The sequence below is a fragment of the Balaenoptera ricei genome, chromosome 9 (assembly GCF_028023285.1).
Source record: "Balaenoptera ricei isolate mBalRic1 chromosome 9, mBalRic1.hap2, whole genome shotgun sequence".
Lineage (NCBI taxonomy): Eukaryota > Metazoa > Chordata > Mammalia > Artiodactyla > Balaenopteridae > Balaenoptera > Balaenoptera ricei.
In genome coordinates, this window is record NC_082647.1 from 93,638,754 (window position 1) to 93,652,763 (window position 14,010).

General features: G+C 41.0%; 1 protein-coding gene across 5 annotated transcripts in view; it reads left to right on the forward strand.

The window, feature by feature from the left end:
- Window positions 1-14,010, forward strand: part of GSAP (gamma-secretase activating protein) — a 94,178-nt gene that overhangs the window by 75,304 nt on the left and 4,864 nt on the right. For 4 of the 5 annotated variants that reach the window (XM_059934103.1, XM_059934100.1, XM_059934101.1 and 1 more), the window contains 5 exons: window positions 1,025-1,086; window positions 4,755-4,850; window positions 7,725-7,795; window positions 8,273-8,367; window positions 12,931-13,050. In XM_059934103.1, coding sequence (XP_059790086.1) covers window positions 1,025-1,086; window positions 4,755-4,850; window positions 7,725-7,795; window positions 8,273-8,367; window positions 12,931-13,050 — 444 coding nt within the window. The remainder of the gene's footprint in view (window positions 1-1,024; window positions 1,087-4,754; window positions 4,851-7,724; window positions 7,796-8,272; window positions 8,368-12,930; window positions 13,051-14,010) is intronic. The other variant, XM_059934102.1, reaches the window with a different exon arrangement.

A 14,010-nucleotide genomic window follows, 5' to 3' on the forward strand; every position in this document is an offset into this window, starting at 1 on the left:
CTGTTCTTGTACTTCAGGCCTGTTTGCAGCCCGTTACTAGTCGTTCTCACTTGGTGACCTTCAGGGAACTTGCCCCTTCCTCTCATGTGCTTTGGTTGTGCTAGTTTCCTAGGAAAAATGTCACTGTCAGAGATGGAACATTCCTTGTGAAGTTCGAAACAGCCATGAAAACTACTGGGCTCTAGTTTTGAATTGTTCACCGTGAAGGCTGTGTAGGATCCAGTTAGGATTTATCTCAAGGGGTCAAGAGGCATCCGTGCCCTCCCACGAGGAGTCCTCAGCCCCCTGACCAGGGCAGTTCCGCCTGTTGACGGGCTCTGTGACTCAGGTTCTGGGAGAGGAAGATGGGGCATGAAGGTGCCGTTAGCGGGCGTTAGGGCAGAGATCTTCCTAGAGACAGCGTTCTCCTGTCCCTGCAGTCTTGCTGGTGCGGTGCAGATCAAGGTGGAGAAAGTGCCATTTGGTTTAACCTTACATGCCACTTTTCCACCTCAGTTAGCTACCTTTTCAGTCCCGTAACTTGTGCCAATTATTCTTATTTACCGCAGTAACTGACTGGTCTCCTCACCTCAGTAACTCTATAAACTACAAGTTGGGAGTCAGAAAGACGGGAGTCATGCGACCCTTCCACTAAGTCCCCATCCCTGGGTTTGCCCCTCCCTTAGGGTTTAGAGAGGGCCCAAGCCGTTCAATCTCCTATGAAGCAGAGAATCTTAGTGGTGAGTTTTCACACTGAAGAGAAATCAAAGTCAGAGTATATTGGTGTTGGGAACGTATTCCTTGTTTTCTTTCTTTCTTTCCCAGTCTCTGCCTCTCTGGTTCACAGCTCTCTCTCTCTGCATATCACTAAGTGGTAAGCTGCAGCGTGTAGGACTAGGTCACATTGAATGAAAAATTTTCATCCCATCAGGGAAGTGTTATGTTTTCCCAGTGACTCAGAGAAGGGAAACCCAGGCTGAGGCCTCCTCCTTCTAGCCCATTCCCGAAAACCACCCTGCTTGACTGTTGCTCTGTTTAATTTCAGAGCCAAGATTAACACCCCTCTTCCAGGAGGAAGACAACCACCAGCGGCTGCTTATGGGGCTGGTAAGTGGTCTGTGGGATGTTCAGTGCTGGTGAACAGTGGGCTCCAAGGAAAGCGGAAAGGGCTAGATTGTACTTCTCATTCTGTTCTTGTTTTTCATTCACTCTTTCAACACAGGGTTGTTGCCAGTCACTCACTGTAGGCCCTGTGTGTTCAGTGGTGAGGAACACATATATAATTTCTGCCCTCTTGGTATTTGTAGTCTTGTGAGAGAGACACAAATTAATCAGTCACCCCAATAAATGTATAATTATAAAACACCATAGGGAAATGCATAGCACTGAGAGTTTTTAAAATAGGGAACAGCAGTGTCTCTGTAGCATTTGTATTTGGGTTTAAAATACAACGGAATAAAGTATTCTTTCTCAAGAGGTCCTACCACTAGGAAGACCAAAGAGGTATAAATCAAAATAAATTAATTGAAGAGCAGAATTGGCAAATAAATCCAAAATCTTAAAAAAAAACTATTAAACATTTGAAAAGTCTAATAAAATATTTTTAATACTGTGCAGGCTTAGGAATGGGATAATCTATTACCTTAAATATAGCTAGTTTAAAAATATGAGAAAAATATGTGTAAATACATATTCATACACTTAAAAATTCTAGTTAAACAAAGTTTCCGTGGCAACTAGTAATGACCAAACTTGAACCAAGAAGAGATAGAAAGCCTGAAAGCATAAAAACCATAAAATAATTTGGAAAAAATATCAAAGATTATCTCCAAAAAAGGCCCCAAGTTATTTAATGAGTTTGTGCTTTCAGACTTTTAAGGACCAGATCATTCTCATGTAAAGTATTTTTGAAAAAAAGATGGGACGCTTCTTAATCACTTTAAAAAGCCAGCATAACCTTAAAACCAGAATCCGACAGTGACTACTTATGCTTATGAATACAGATACTACAAGCGTAATTAAAATACTTCCCATTGCTCTATTTGAAAATACAACACAGCCACATGGGCTTCTTTCTAGGAAGCCTTAATGTTAGAAAATATATTAATGTAATTCATCACACCACTAAGTCAAAGAGGAAAAAAAAGATTCTATAGGTGCTAAAAGTTGATAAAAGTAAAATTCCACTCCTGGAATTTTAAACAAAGTATAGTCTAATACTAGTAGCCAGCATCCTTCTTCATGTCACATTGGAGGCATTCCTATTAACATCAGAAAGAAGTTAAGTATCCTTGCTATTTTCATTAAAATTTTATGTTGTTTTAGAAATTCTAGCCAATGCAATAAGAAACAAAAGTAAAAGAAGACGCTATGATTGTCTAATGCAACAAACAAAATAATCAACTGGGAAAATAATAAAATAAAAAAGTAAAAAAATAATGCTGCAAATTAGTAAGCTGGTGATGCTATATTTATTTTCTTTTTGATTAGGATTAACCAGTTAAAAAAGACAACGAAAAACAGTATATTATTTCCAAATCCTTAGCATCTAGCTTTAGTAAAGTTATAAACAAAAAGCCAGTGAAATTTCTCTGACAGTTGACTGACTCACTTGACAAAATAAAGAGGAATGGGACTGGTGTTACGAGATATCTAAATGTGTTGTTGATCTACAATAATTGGAACAATATGGTGCTGATACAAAGATAGACAGGAGGCTCTAGTTTAAATTTGGATATTTGATGTATGATAAAAATGAGGCATTTAAAAATCAATGTGGAAAGAAATAATCTTCAATCAATCAATACCTGACTATTTGGAAAAGACAATTAAGTTAGATTCTTCCCACCCCAAATACCGCCACTTTATATCATAAACCAACAGAAATATCAGGTTAAGGAATCTAATATAAAAAATTTAAACTGTGTGAAAGAATTTGAATAAAATAAGTGGACAGTTAAAAAATACTGAGAAAGCCTTTTAAGTGTATTATTGAACATAAACCTACAGGAGAAGATTGACTGAAAACTTAGAAGAGAACAACAGAAAGGCAATGCGTTTAGAAAAAAGTATTTGCCACATATGTGATAAAAGAATAACATTTGGCATGTAATGTTTATAAATCAGTAACAACACACTGGAAGGGAAATGGACAAAAGCTGTGACCAGTGAATTTTCAAAAGTTAATTTAGGCCAAGAGATCTTGACTTGGGGCAGGGTAAGAAAGAGAATGCTTAACATTGCTGTAATCAAATGACAAACAGAATAAATGTTTTTATTTGTTTGTCTTTTTTTTTGTCTATCAAATTGACAAAAATTTAAAAATCATACTAGGAAAGTTCAGGGTACAGGGAATTTGACAGCCTCATGAGATGGAAATGGAAATTAATATAACCACAGTGGAAGCCATTTTAGCAGTGTCTCTATAACCTTAAGTAGGGACCCAATGAATTCCATTTCTAGGAATTTAGCCTGACAAAATAATCGAGGATATGGCAAGCAAATTTTGTGTAAGGATTTTTTGGTGGTATTTGTAACAATAGTAAAGGAAATATTGCATATGTATAAGAAGGGAATAAATAATTCAATTATAGTATTTTCATAAAATTGGACACTGTGCCGCCATTACAACTAGTGTGATAAAGAATATTTAATGACATAAATTATTATGTGAGAAAAAGCAGATTGTAAAATATTAGAATGAGTGTGCACACTGGAAAAAAGGAAAATAAAAAAACCAAAATGTTAATGTAGATGGTAGGATTATGAACAATTTAAATTTTCATCTTTATGCTTATTATAGAAAACTTGAAAATGCACAAAAATATGCATTATAACTTACACAGAAAAAAAAATAATTTTTTTTTAAAGCCTAATCATTTAGCACATGCCGGAGACTGAATTGAAATAATATACCACTCTGTCTTGGCCCAGGATGCCACGGGCTAAGGTTTACCCAGGGTGTCTGTCATAAATGTAAATCTGCTAAAATAGAAGATATACATACTTGTGTTGTCAGTTGCACAATTCCCATGGTGTTTATTGATGCAAAGATTTCTCTAGCCAAGAGGGTCTGTAGCTGAGCAGGCCATTTAGGCAAAAGCGAGAAAAAAAGGAAGAAAGGGAGAGAAAAGCAAAAAGTGAGGAGGGCTGGGAATGCCACACTGATTGGGGAGCCCCAGGGATGGTTAGAAGAGTGTGGCTATAGAAACAAGCCCATTTGGAGGCACTAGGCTAAATACATCCATACCTTTACATGTCAGGGAGCTGCGTGGAATGTCTTAACCATTGTGCAGAGAGAGGTACCTGGTGCATTTCCTTTTACTCCAGCCTCTGTCCTTGCAAACACCCAAAACCTGTCCCTTCCTGCCACCCCCATTAGCATAGTCATTCCATGTTTAGAGTTGTTCCTGTTAGCTCTCCAGAGCCAGGAGCAGTAGACTTCAATCCTTTGGTAGATCCCAAAGCCTTTGACTGCTAAGCTAGTGACTTCCACTGGCTTCTTTGGAGAATTCTCAACAGGGCTGGGAGCCTGGCTCTCAGCTGTTCACTGGACTTTGGGTGAATCATAAGTCATTCCTCTGGAGGAAAATGGTGGTGCCCCCTGATTTATGCCCATCAAAGGAATATTGTGGGTTATGCATTTCTGCTAGTGGGATCTTCAGGTCCAATATCTTTCATATTGATAGGAAGTGTTAATAAATGAATAGAATTCAAACCAGTTGCAGGTGTGAGTGGGTAGGTTGTGACTTATCTAATCTATATTCTGTTTTCAGATGGTGTCTGAGCTAAAAGACCATCTTTTGAGACATCTACAGGGTGTAGAAAAGAAGAAAATTGAACAGATGGTTCTGGACTACGTTTCAAAACTGGTTGGTTTTGCTTTATCTTCTCCACCCAACCCACCGCCCCCCTCAACCGCTTGGTCTCTGGGTGTATAGTTCTCAGTATGTGGTTCAGTAGGTTTTTCATATTAGGTTTTTTGGAGCTCTCCCATCCTCAAACCTGTATATATGGTGCTGTAGATTGAAGAAAGGGGGAAAAGAACCAAAAAACAAAGAGAATGTGGCTCTGGAAGTGGCTTATTGCACTCCCTTGCAGTAGTGGTTATATGCTCATGGGCGCCTGGAACAGTGATGAATTCAGCATGGTTGCCAAATGTTCATGTCATCTTGTCATCTTCTAGCTCCTTATTAAACCATAGGTAGTGATTTATGTACATGGAGGTTTCTGCAAACATGAGAGAACTTGAACTTCAATTCTTACTTAGCTCCAATAGCCCAATTAGGTAAGATTCCAGCCCAGTTGTATAAATACTTACCACGTTATAGAGTCTGCTGATGAGATTGGCATCCCATTTACCTGGTAGCCATTCACTGAAATTGTGTGATCCAAATTAATAACACCGGTCCATGTGTAAATAGGAGTGATGCAGCTGGATTGAAATTTGAGGCTGTCTTGAGTCTTTCAAAACGCATATGGAGTTGAGACCTCACCCTACTTAGAACCTGGAAATAATAAGATGGATAAAATTTTTAAAGTATTTAAATATACAGAAAGAGAAAGAACACTCCAACACTCCATTTCTCCAGGTTTGCATAGGACCAGTGTGTAAATGTGAACAAATATTTTTGCATTGAATTCTGGAAGATTAGTTAAATTTATTAGATATGGCCCTGATTTAATTTCATGTTTAATTTTTAAATTTTTCTGCCTTACAGGGAACTATATTCAATAATGGAAAAGAATATTAAAAGAAGTGTCTATATGTGTAGAACTGAGTCACTTTGCTGTACAGCAGAGATTGGCACAGCATTGTAAATCAACTATACTTCAATTAAAACAAATTTAAAAAAATAAAAACAAACGAAAAAGAAATACAGAAAGAAATCTTCTATTTTGGAAAACTGGGCAATGGCAGAATGGCTCTGTGAATGGAGCGTGAGCTCTTGGATAGCACTTGTTTATGAGTGTTTGTTGAATTAAAACAACTCCCCAAAATGCTCCCAAGTGCCACCCATTGATTTATTTCTATAGTAAAGTGCATGCATGGAAGTAACTCACTCAAATCCTTTGTTGGTCATATGGCCATAGAGACGGTTCATAGTTAATTAGTCTGAATAAAGTTGCGGAATATTTTTTTAAAAAAAGTTTTCTGGGGCTTCCCTGGTGGCGCAGTGGTTGAGAGTCTGCCTGCCAATGCAGGGGACACGGGTTCGAGCCCTGGTCTGGGAAGATCCCACATGCCGCGGAGCAACTGGGCCCGTGAGCCATAATTACTGAGCCTGCGCGTCTGGAGCCTATGCTCCGCAACAAGAGAGGCTGCGACAGTGAGAGGCCCGCGCACCGCGATGAAGAGTGGCCCCCGCTTGCCACAACTAGAGAAAGCCCTTGCACAGAAACGAAGACCCAACACAGCCATAAATAAATAAATTAAAAAAAAAAATGCAAACCTTTAAAAAAAAAAAACTTTTCTGCCTTTATTGCAGTCATTAGTATCTGTTTTTAAATCATATATTTGATTTCTATGGTAAGGTTTGACTTTCAGAGTTTTAGTATATTAGGAGAGGTTGGTATTTGCATATACTAATGTTTACAAGCAGGGCACTGAAACTTTGTTAAATAATAATTCTTTGCAGTTGAACGATACCAAGGGGCTCACTTTATGAATGTGTTACTGATCTTCCCCATGTTGATACTAACCTACTTTCTTTGTCCTTTCATAACACACAGTTATTTAACACATCACCTACCATCTTTCTTTCTGTTGACTTTAAATTTCATCTTCCAGAGTGTTAAGGTTTTTCTTCAAGCATCATTCTTCCCTATAGTTAATCACATAAAAGAATCCCCATAACACTAGTTTGTGCTAACAGCTCCTAGAACCAATAGGACCAGAAATGGTAGTGATGAGGTCTCAGAAAACTCGTTGCCCCTGCCTTTCCAACTCAGCAGTCACTGATTGATGCCAAAGCTGCCCACCCTGCCCAGCAGCAAACAGCTGAGTCTCCCCGTCCCCTCCCAGGAGAGCGGCTGGGCAGCCTTTAGAAAATAAATCCGAGGAAGTTGCTGCAAAACCTGATTATATTGCTTTTATGTGTTATCTTACCTGATTTCAGCCAAAGAGAAACTGAGAATCTATGTCATTGAGAATAAATAGTGTCTGTCTGTGCTCATACGGAAACTCTTCCTAATTTTGCCCCCTGTCCTTTGCCTACACGTGCAATGCATGGATTTGTGGTCCTGATAACGGCTCCTCGGAGATTGCCCTGTTGCTGGCAAACGAGTAAAATGCAGAACCTGGACTTGGAACTAGTTTTGCTCCGCAGCCCATGCCCAGGACCTCCATTCTATTCAGAACCGCCTTTCCTCTGTCAGCTGTCAGCTATGTCACCCTTGCCACATAACAGGCCTAGGGCGAACTCTGTTGCACTTGACCTTCACTGATGGATAAGGGCCTGTGATTGAGGGCCTGTGTTTGTGAGCGATGGGGCCGGTTAGCGGTGGGGAAGCTCAGCTGGGGCACTGCCCGCAGTGACAGAGGGTGCTCTGTTAGACGCGGCTGCACATTTTCAGTCTTTCCATTTGGGATTCCAGTGCTTGAGAATTGACCTCAGAAAGGCTGGTTCTGTGTCCGGGCACAGCGTGAATGCCAGCTGCCCGAACATGCCTGTCAGAGCTATGGAAGGATAGCTTGTAGGGGAAAGGGTATGAACAGAGGTTAACAGACTGTCTTTACCCTCTAGCTGGATCTCATTTGCCAAATACTGGAAGCCAGTTGGAGGAAACATAATCTTCATCCCTGGGTTCTCCACCTGTACGCAAGTATTTCTTGCTCTATTTTATCATGGTGTACAAAGAGCTAAAACAACTCTGATTGCTGCCTGTAGTAGCAAAGCCTTTTTGAAACTTACCAGTTGAAAGTAACTCTCACCAGCCCTTACACCATCCATCTTAGTTCTGAACTCAACATTTAAAGTTATGCCCCTGTTACTTCACCTGTCCTCTTTCCTTGGCATCTGGCTGATGAGGAGGGAGGGGCACATGAGCTCAGTACTGCCAAGAAGGGGAATTTAAGTTAATGCAGTTTATCATTAATGTGCCTACCGTCTGGTTAGATTCTAGGCATTAGGCCGATGGTCATCATCACATCTGTGAACCTTTCTGTGGGGCATAGCCTTTCACAGTTAGCATGAATTCCATCTGGATGTGGCACTCAGAGCTACTGCTTACATGCAGATGGGGTTTTGCAGATGAGCTGCTTGGCTGACGTGCTCCTTTCTTCTTTGACCAGCAATAGACGGGCGAGTGCTGCTGAATTTGCGGTCTTCCACATCATGACCAGGATTTTGGAAGCTACTAACAGTTTGTTTTTACCTCTGCCTCCTGGTAAGTCTTGGCTTTTTTGTTTTTTGTTGTAATAAACTTGTTCTTTCTTCTTCACATAGTCTCTGGACTTTGGTGCATTATGAGTTTAAGAATGAGGCCTCCTGTGTCTGAGAAATTGTGTGTCTGGTGTCACTGTGACGGATGGGCCTGAGGTTGGTCTCTGCCGACCAGATCTCCTCTGATTATTAAACTATACAGTAGCTTGTCACCCACTTTAGGAGCCAAGGCTGGTCCCCATGCAACTTTCTGGTTCAAAAACCAGTGGCGCTGATTCAGGGAGATCTTTCTCTGATGTCTCCAGGCCTAGTTTATCTGATCAAGAAAGTTAACACTCAGAAGGAAGTAGGTCTGGCAGGGTGTCAGAAATTGAGTTGATTCTTATATGTTCCTTGGAAGCTAAAAATTTCCCTTAGGATTTTGAAAAAGGACCAAATCAGGCCTCAAAACACCTTTGGCGCATGTGTCTGCAGTCATTCATTTATTGGTCATTTGTCATTCAGTCAACAAACATTTGTTGAGCAATTTCATGCCAGGTACTGGGCTAGAAACTAGAGCAATTCCAAAAATTAACAAAAGTCTAGTTGGGAAAATGTGCATATAAATCAATATTCATTATAAGAAACAAATAAGCTCCTGTTTGCTATAAACTACCTGCCTTATGCTTATTATGTATAAGTTCTGATGAGTTTTAAGCTTTATGATAGCTATCACTATATAATATATACTAGCCAATTTTATTTAATTCATTCATATACATCTATCCATCCATCCATCCGTCATTAATTTGTTCCGTTGTTCATGCATTTTAAGGCAACATGTATATGGTCCCCATTTTGTGCTAGGTACTGTTGTAAGTACTTTACATAAATTAGCACATTTAATTTTTATAACGATGCTAAGTGATAAGAGCTTAAATTGAACCATATTAAACTGTTAATATCCAACCAGTTTTTGACCAACAAAGATGGCACTTTCAAATGGTTCCACTTAATATTATTCCCATCTTATAGATGGTGAAATTGAGGCACAGAAAAGTTAAGTAACTTGCCTACAGTCACATAACTATTAGGCGACAGAGCCAGTGCTCAAATCCAGGGAGTCTGACCCTAAAATCTATGCTTCTAGCTACTATTCTGTGCTGCCTCTTGAATTTTATATTTCAGTTGAATTAGTTGATATTGAAACATTGGCTATTTATGGGCCCGGAAAATCCCCACAGCACATCTCAACTTCTCTGCATCTGTGATATATCTGGTACAGTCTGGAATCCGTCACGCTTTCTCTATCCATATGCCTTATCTTACAAGATCTGCTTGTAGTGGAGGCACAAAAGGAGTTTCTTGTGACTTTGTAGGGACCTGAAAGTGACCACTCATGAGGAGAATGGATGGCTTTAAATGGAATATGAATTGTGAGGTGCCCTCTAGAAAGAGTGAAGGGATTTCATGAAAATTATATATGGCTTTCTAGCTTAAATTCTTAATTGTTTGTCATTAACACAAAAGACCTGGTAGAGAAATGGGTTGACAGTTTCAGATTTGTTCACCATGGATCTCCAAGCTCCTTTTATAAGCAAATGACACTGACTCACTGGGGACAATATTATATCTGGGAGATCATAGAAATCAACTTTCTACAGAACACTGCATTTCTACACAGGGATGGATAAGGAGGGAAAACATAGAAAAATGTTACCCATAGTGATTGAGAATTATTATGAGTAAGAACTTAATGGCTGGTGTCCATGGGTCAAGTAAGGAAGAGCAGTTTCTCTTTCTCCTTTTCTTAGAAATGTTTGTTTCCCGAATATGAAGTGACACTGGATCACGTTGGGGGGTGGCATGTGTGTGTAAATGCAGGTATTTTTGTGTGTATGTATGTAAATGTGCTTGCTTTCCAGGCCCCCTGGACTAGTGAGAACTGTTTGAGTTCCAAGTGTCAGAAACTTGTAACCGGAGTTACTTAAAGAAAAAAGGGAATGAGGGCCACAGAAGGGAAGTCATAGTTTAGAGCTGGAGCATTTACAGTTGAAAAGGGGCGTGTGTTCTCTCTGCTGCCTGGAGGAGGCCGGGAGCCCTGGAGGATGAGGACTAGAGATGGCTGGAAGAGGTCTCTCTTGCGGTACTGATGCCTACTTCTAGCCAGTTTGCTCTGTTGCTTAGAGCTGCCACGCTGAGAAGAGGCCAGGAGTGGGCTGTTGAATTTGGGACTGTGCCCTGGGAATGGAGGATAAAGGGTCATCAGGGATCTTTAGGACATGGACACAGAGCTAGAGAGGAATTTTGAATCAAGAAAATCTGTAGGATCAATAACCTATAAACTCTTCCTCAGAAATAATTTCATAACTTTTTTAATCTTGAGAAGACTGTCCAAATCCATTTGAAAAATCTCATGTTGTTAATTAGCTAGTAAAATCACTAATTTTTTTTGGAATCAGAGCAGTTAGTAGACTCATCCCATTGTCAGCCCATTAACATCTGCTTGAGGGCAGAGTCTGAACTTTATCTGACCCTCGATGTTGCCAGGACATGGGACTCCAGTCTCCCACTGCTCATGTTTCACATGTTCAGAGAGAGAAAGCTCCACGACGTCTCTGAATCCAAGTCCCAGCTCTCTTTGGCCATCATGTCTCTGTCATGTAAGCCTCTAAGGTTAGGCAACGAGTCTTCGTCATTCCCCATCCACATCCAATCAGTTTCCAAGCCAGTACCCGTCGCCATGATCCTATGATCCCTTCCTTCCCTCTTACTCTCAGTGCCCTCGTTCCCTCTTGGACAGGTTCCCGCAGTCACTTCCCAACAGGTCTTTTTTCCTCTGGTAGCAAACTGTCACTCTGGTCCATTCTTTGCCTGTTGCCATGTTAATATTCCAAAAGTAAAACTCAAATCCTCTAACAGTCCTGCTCAAAAGCTTTCAGTGCCTCCCCAGAGTTTACTAAATACTAAATTCCTTGCTGTCATTCAGCACGCAACCCCGTGACACATGTATTAAGAGCACCCTGTACTTCCCCTTCATAGAACTGGTCATATTAAAAAAAAGGAATATTTATTTTGTGATTAATTGGTTGTCAGTCTCCCTGTCAGACTGGAAGGTGGATGGGAGCAGCAGTCATGCCTGTTCTTCTCATCACTGCACACCCAGCTCCTTGCCTGGCGTGCCGAAGGGGTTTTGTTGAATAGATTAACCTTTCCAGTCTTACCTTCCACTGTTCCTCTTGCACACCTGTTCCAACCCAGCTGGGTCATGTACTCTTTCCTAAATGTGCCCCATGCTTTCTCACCTTTGGGCCTCTGTTCGTATTGTTCCATTAACACCAGTTCTTGAGGCAGGATAACGTTGTGGTTAAAAGGCTAGGCTAAAATCCCACAGCCTGCGTTCAAATATTAACTCTGCCACTTACTATTTCCCGGGGCAGGTTTCTTAGCTCCTGTGAATCTTGGTTTCCCCATTTATAAAATGGGGATCAGGTAGTTCCCACCGCATGGTGTTATATGAGGATCACGTGAGCCTGTGCGTAAATGAAAGGCCTCAGTACCTGTCTGGTGTTAGTCACGTTGTTGTTCCACGTGCCAGGTTCTTCACAGACCTAGCTGTAGCTCTCAAAGCAGCCCTGCAGGAAAGGTACTGGTGATTCCACTTTAGGGATGAAGAAACAGAGGCTGGAAAGGCTTAATGACCTACATCTAGTAAGCAGCACAGCATGATTCCGGCCTCTGTCTACTCAGGTCAAACCTGACTTTTGCTGCTTTTCCAGCCTGTATGTTCTCTCACGTCATTTCCACTCTCAGGAGTGGCATTAACCCTTCAAAGCGCCTCTCACATGCCATCTTTTCCAAGAGGGCTTTTCTGATTCTCTCCCGGTCTGATGTCTTCTTCTCCCGTGGATGTTGTTTGTGTCGGTTAGTATTAATAGTGGACTTAGAGCTCTAGCTTTGTGAGAGTTTGGGTAGCCCTGCCCATGAGACTTAGACTTAGCCCTGCCCAAGGCCTTGAGAGTGCCTTTCTACTGAATTCCTATAGATTTGCTATCTGGCAATATCGTTTTAGTTCTTCTTTTATATGATTTAGTCCAAGTAGACCCCAAAAGCCTTTCTCTAGGGCATACCCAGAGATTAGTCATCTAAACTGTCCCCTTCTGGTCCAAATATTTTCTCCTGCAGCAAAATGGTCCCTGTCCATCAGGCTTTAGCCTGGGCATGTGGAATTTGAAGCTCTTCTGTTCATTTTTCTATTTTGAGATTTTACCATAGAATTATAAACCTTTTAAACTGTAAAACCATTTTCATTGAGCAGACCTTGCACTGTTTTTCTCTTTTTGCCTAGGAAGGCATACAAGGTGGAGGGAATACGTGCTTATTGGGAACTTACTATATACCCAGCACAATACTTAGTTGTGGTAATACAGAAAGAAGGAACCTTGGACCTTGTCTTCAAGGAGCATTTATTTGACTCTAGCTGCCAAGTGCTGAGCTGAGTGCTTTATTGCCATCACCAGAGTCATTCCCTCTGGGGGGCCGGAGATGATGGCTGACCGTGTCTACCGTCCCGGGTCTCTCATCCTAGGTTTTCACACTCTGCACACGATCCTTGGCGTCCACTGTCTGCCTTTGCATAACCTGCTGCATTACATTGATAACGGAGTGTTGCTTCTCACAGAAACAGCTGTCACAAGGCTCATGAAAGGTAAGGGGCTCTGAGTTTGCCTTGTTCCAGCCCCAGCACCACCCGGGCTGCCTTTGTGGGTGTGCGACCTGTGGTCACACGGGGCCCTACTGCACTCAGAAGGGGCCCACGCAGGGTTTAATGTTCTGTATTCAATCTTGACATTCTTAATAGTTGGAGAGGGGCCCCTCGTTTTCGTTTTGCGTGGGTTCCACAATTACACAGCTGGGCCTGCAGAGTACAGTTCATTTCCCGTAACCATCCTTTGGACCGCCGTGCCTTTGCCCTTCAAGAGACCCCAAAGGGCTTCTCAATCTGTACACAGCTATTAGACTCCTTTTCTGTACATGAGGGCACTTGAGAATAGGAGACTGAAGGCTTATTTCTCAAGAAAAATGTCATGAAATGGCTTACTTTCAGCTGATTAACTCCGTCCTCTCAAAGTTAGACTTGAAATGCAAGGAAAAGTAATGAGAGATATAGTGCCTGTGGGAATTTGAACTTGAAATAAGGTCTGTAGTGTAATGACTCTTGGTTAAATTATTCAACTGTGGTATTTTATAGATGAGTTTTGTTAATATTTATTGAAGTATTTGCCATTCCTCAAGGTGCTGTATGTTTTAAGTTAGTCAGCAAAATTGCTCTGTGACTGGCCGCCTGTTACAGAACGCTGTTCCCTGATACAGAGCAGCAGCTTCATTAAGAAATTCCGTTTTAGTCACGTACCACAGTGTTCACTGCAGCTCTGTTTACAATAGCCAGGACATGGAAGCAACCAAGGTGTCCATCAACAGATGAATGGATAAGAAGATGTGGCACATACATATAATGGAATATTACTCAGCCATAAAAAGAAACGAAATTGAGTTATTTGTAGTGAGGTGGATGGACCTAGAGTCTGTCATACAGAGTGAAGTAAGTCAGAAAGAGAAAAACAAATACCGTATGCTAACACATATATATGGAATCTAAAAAAAAAAA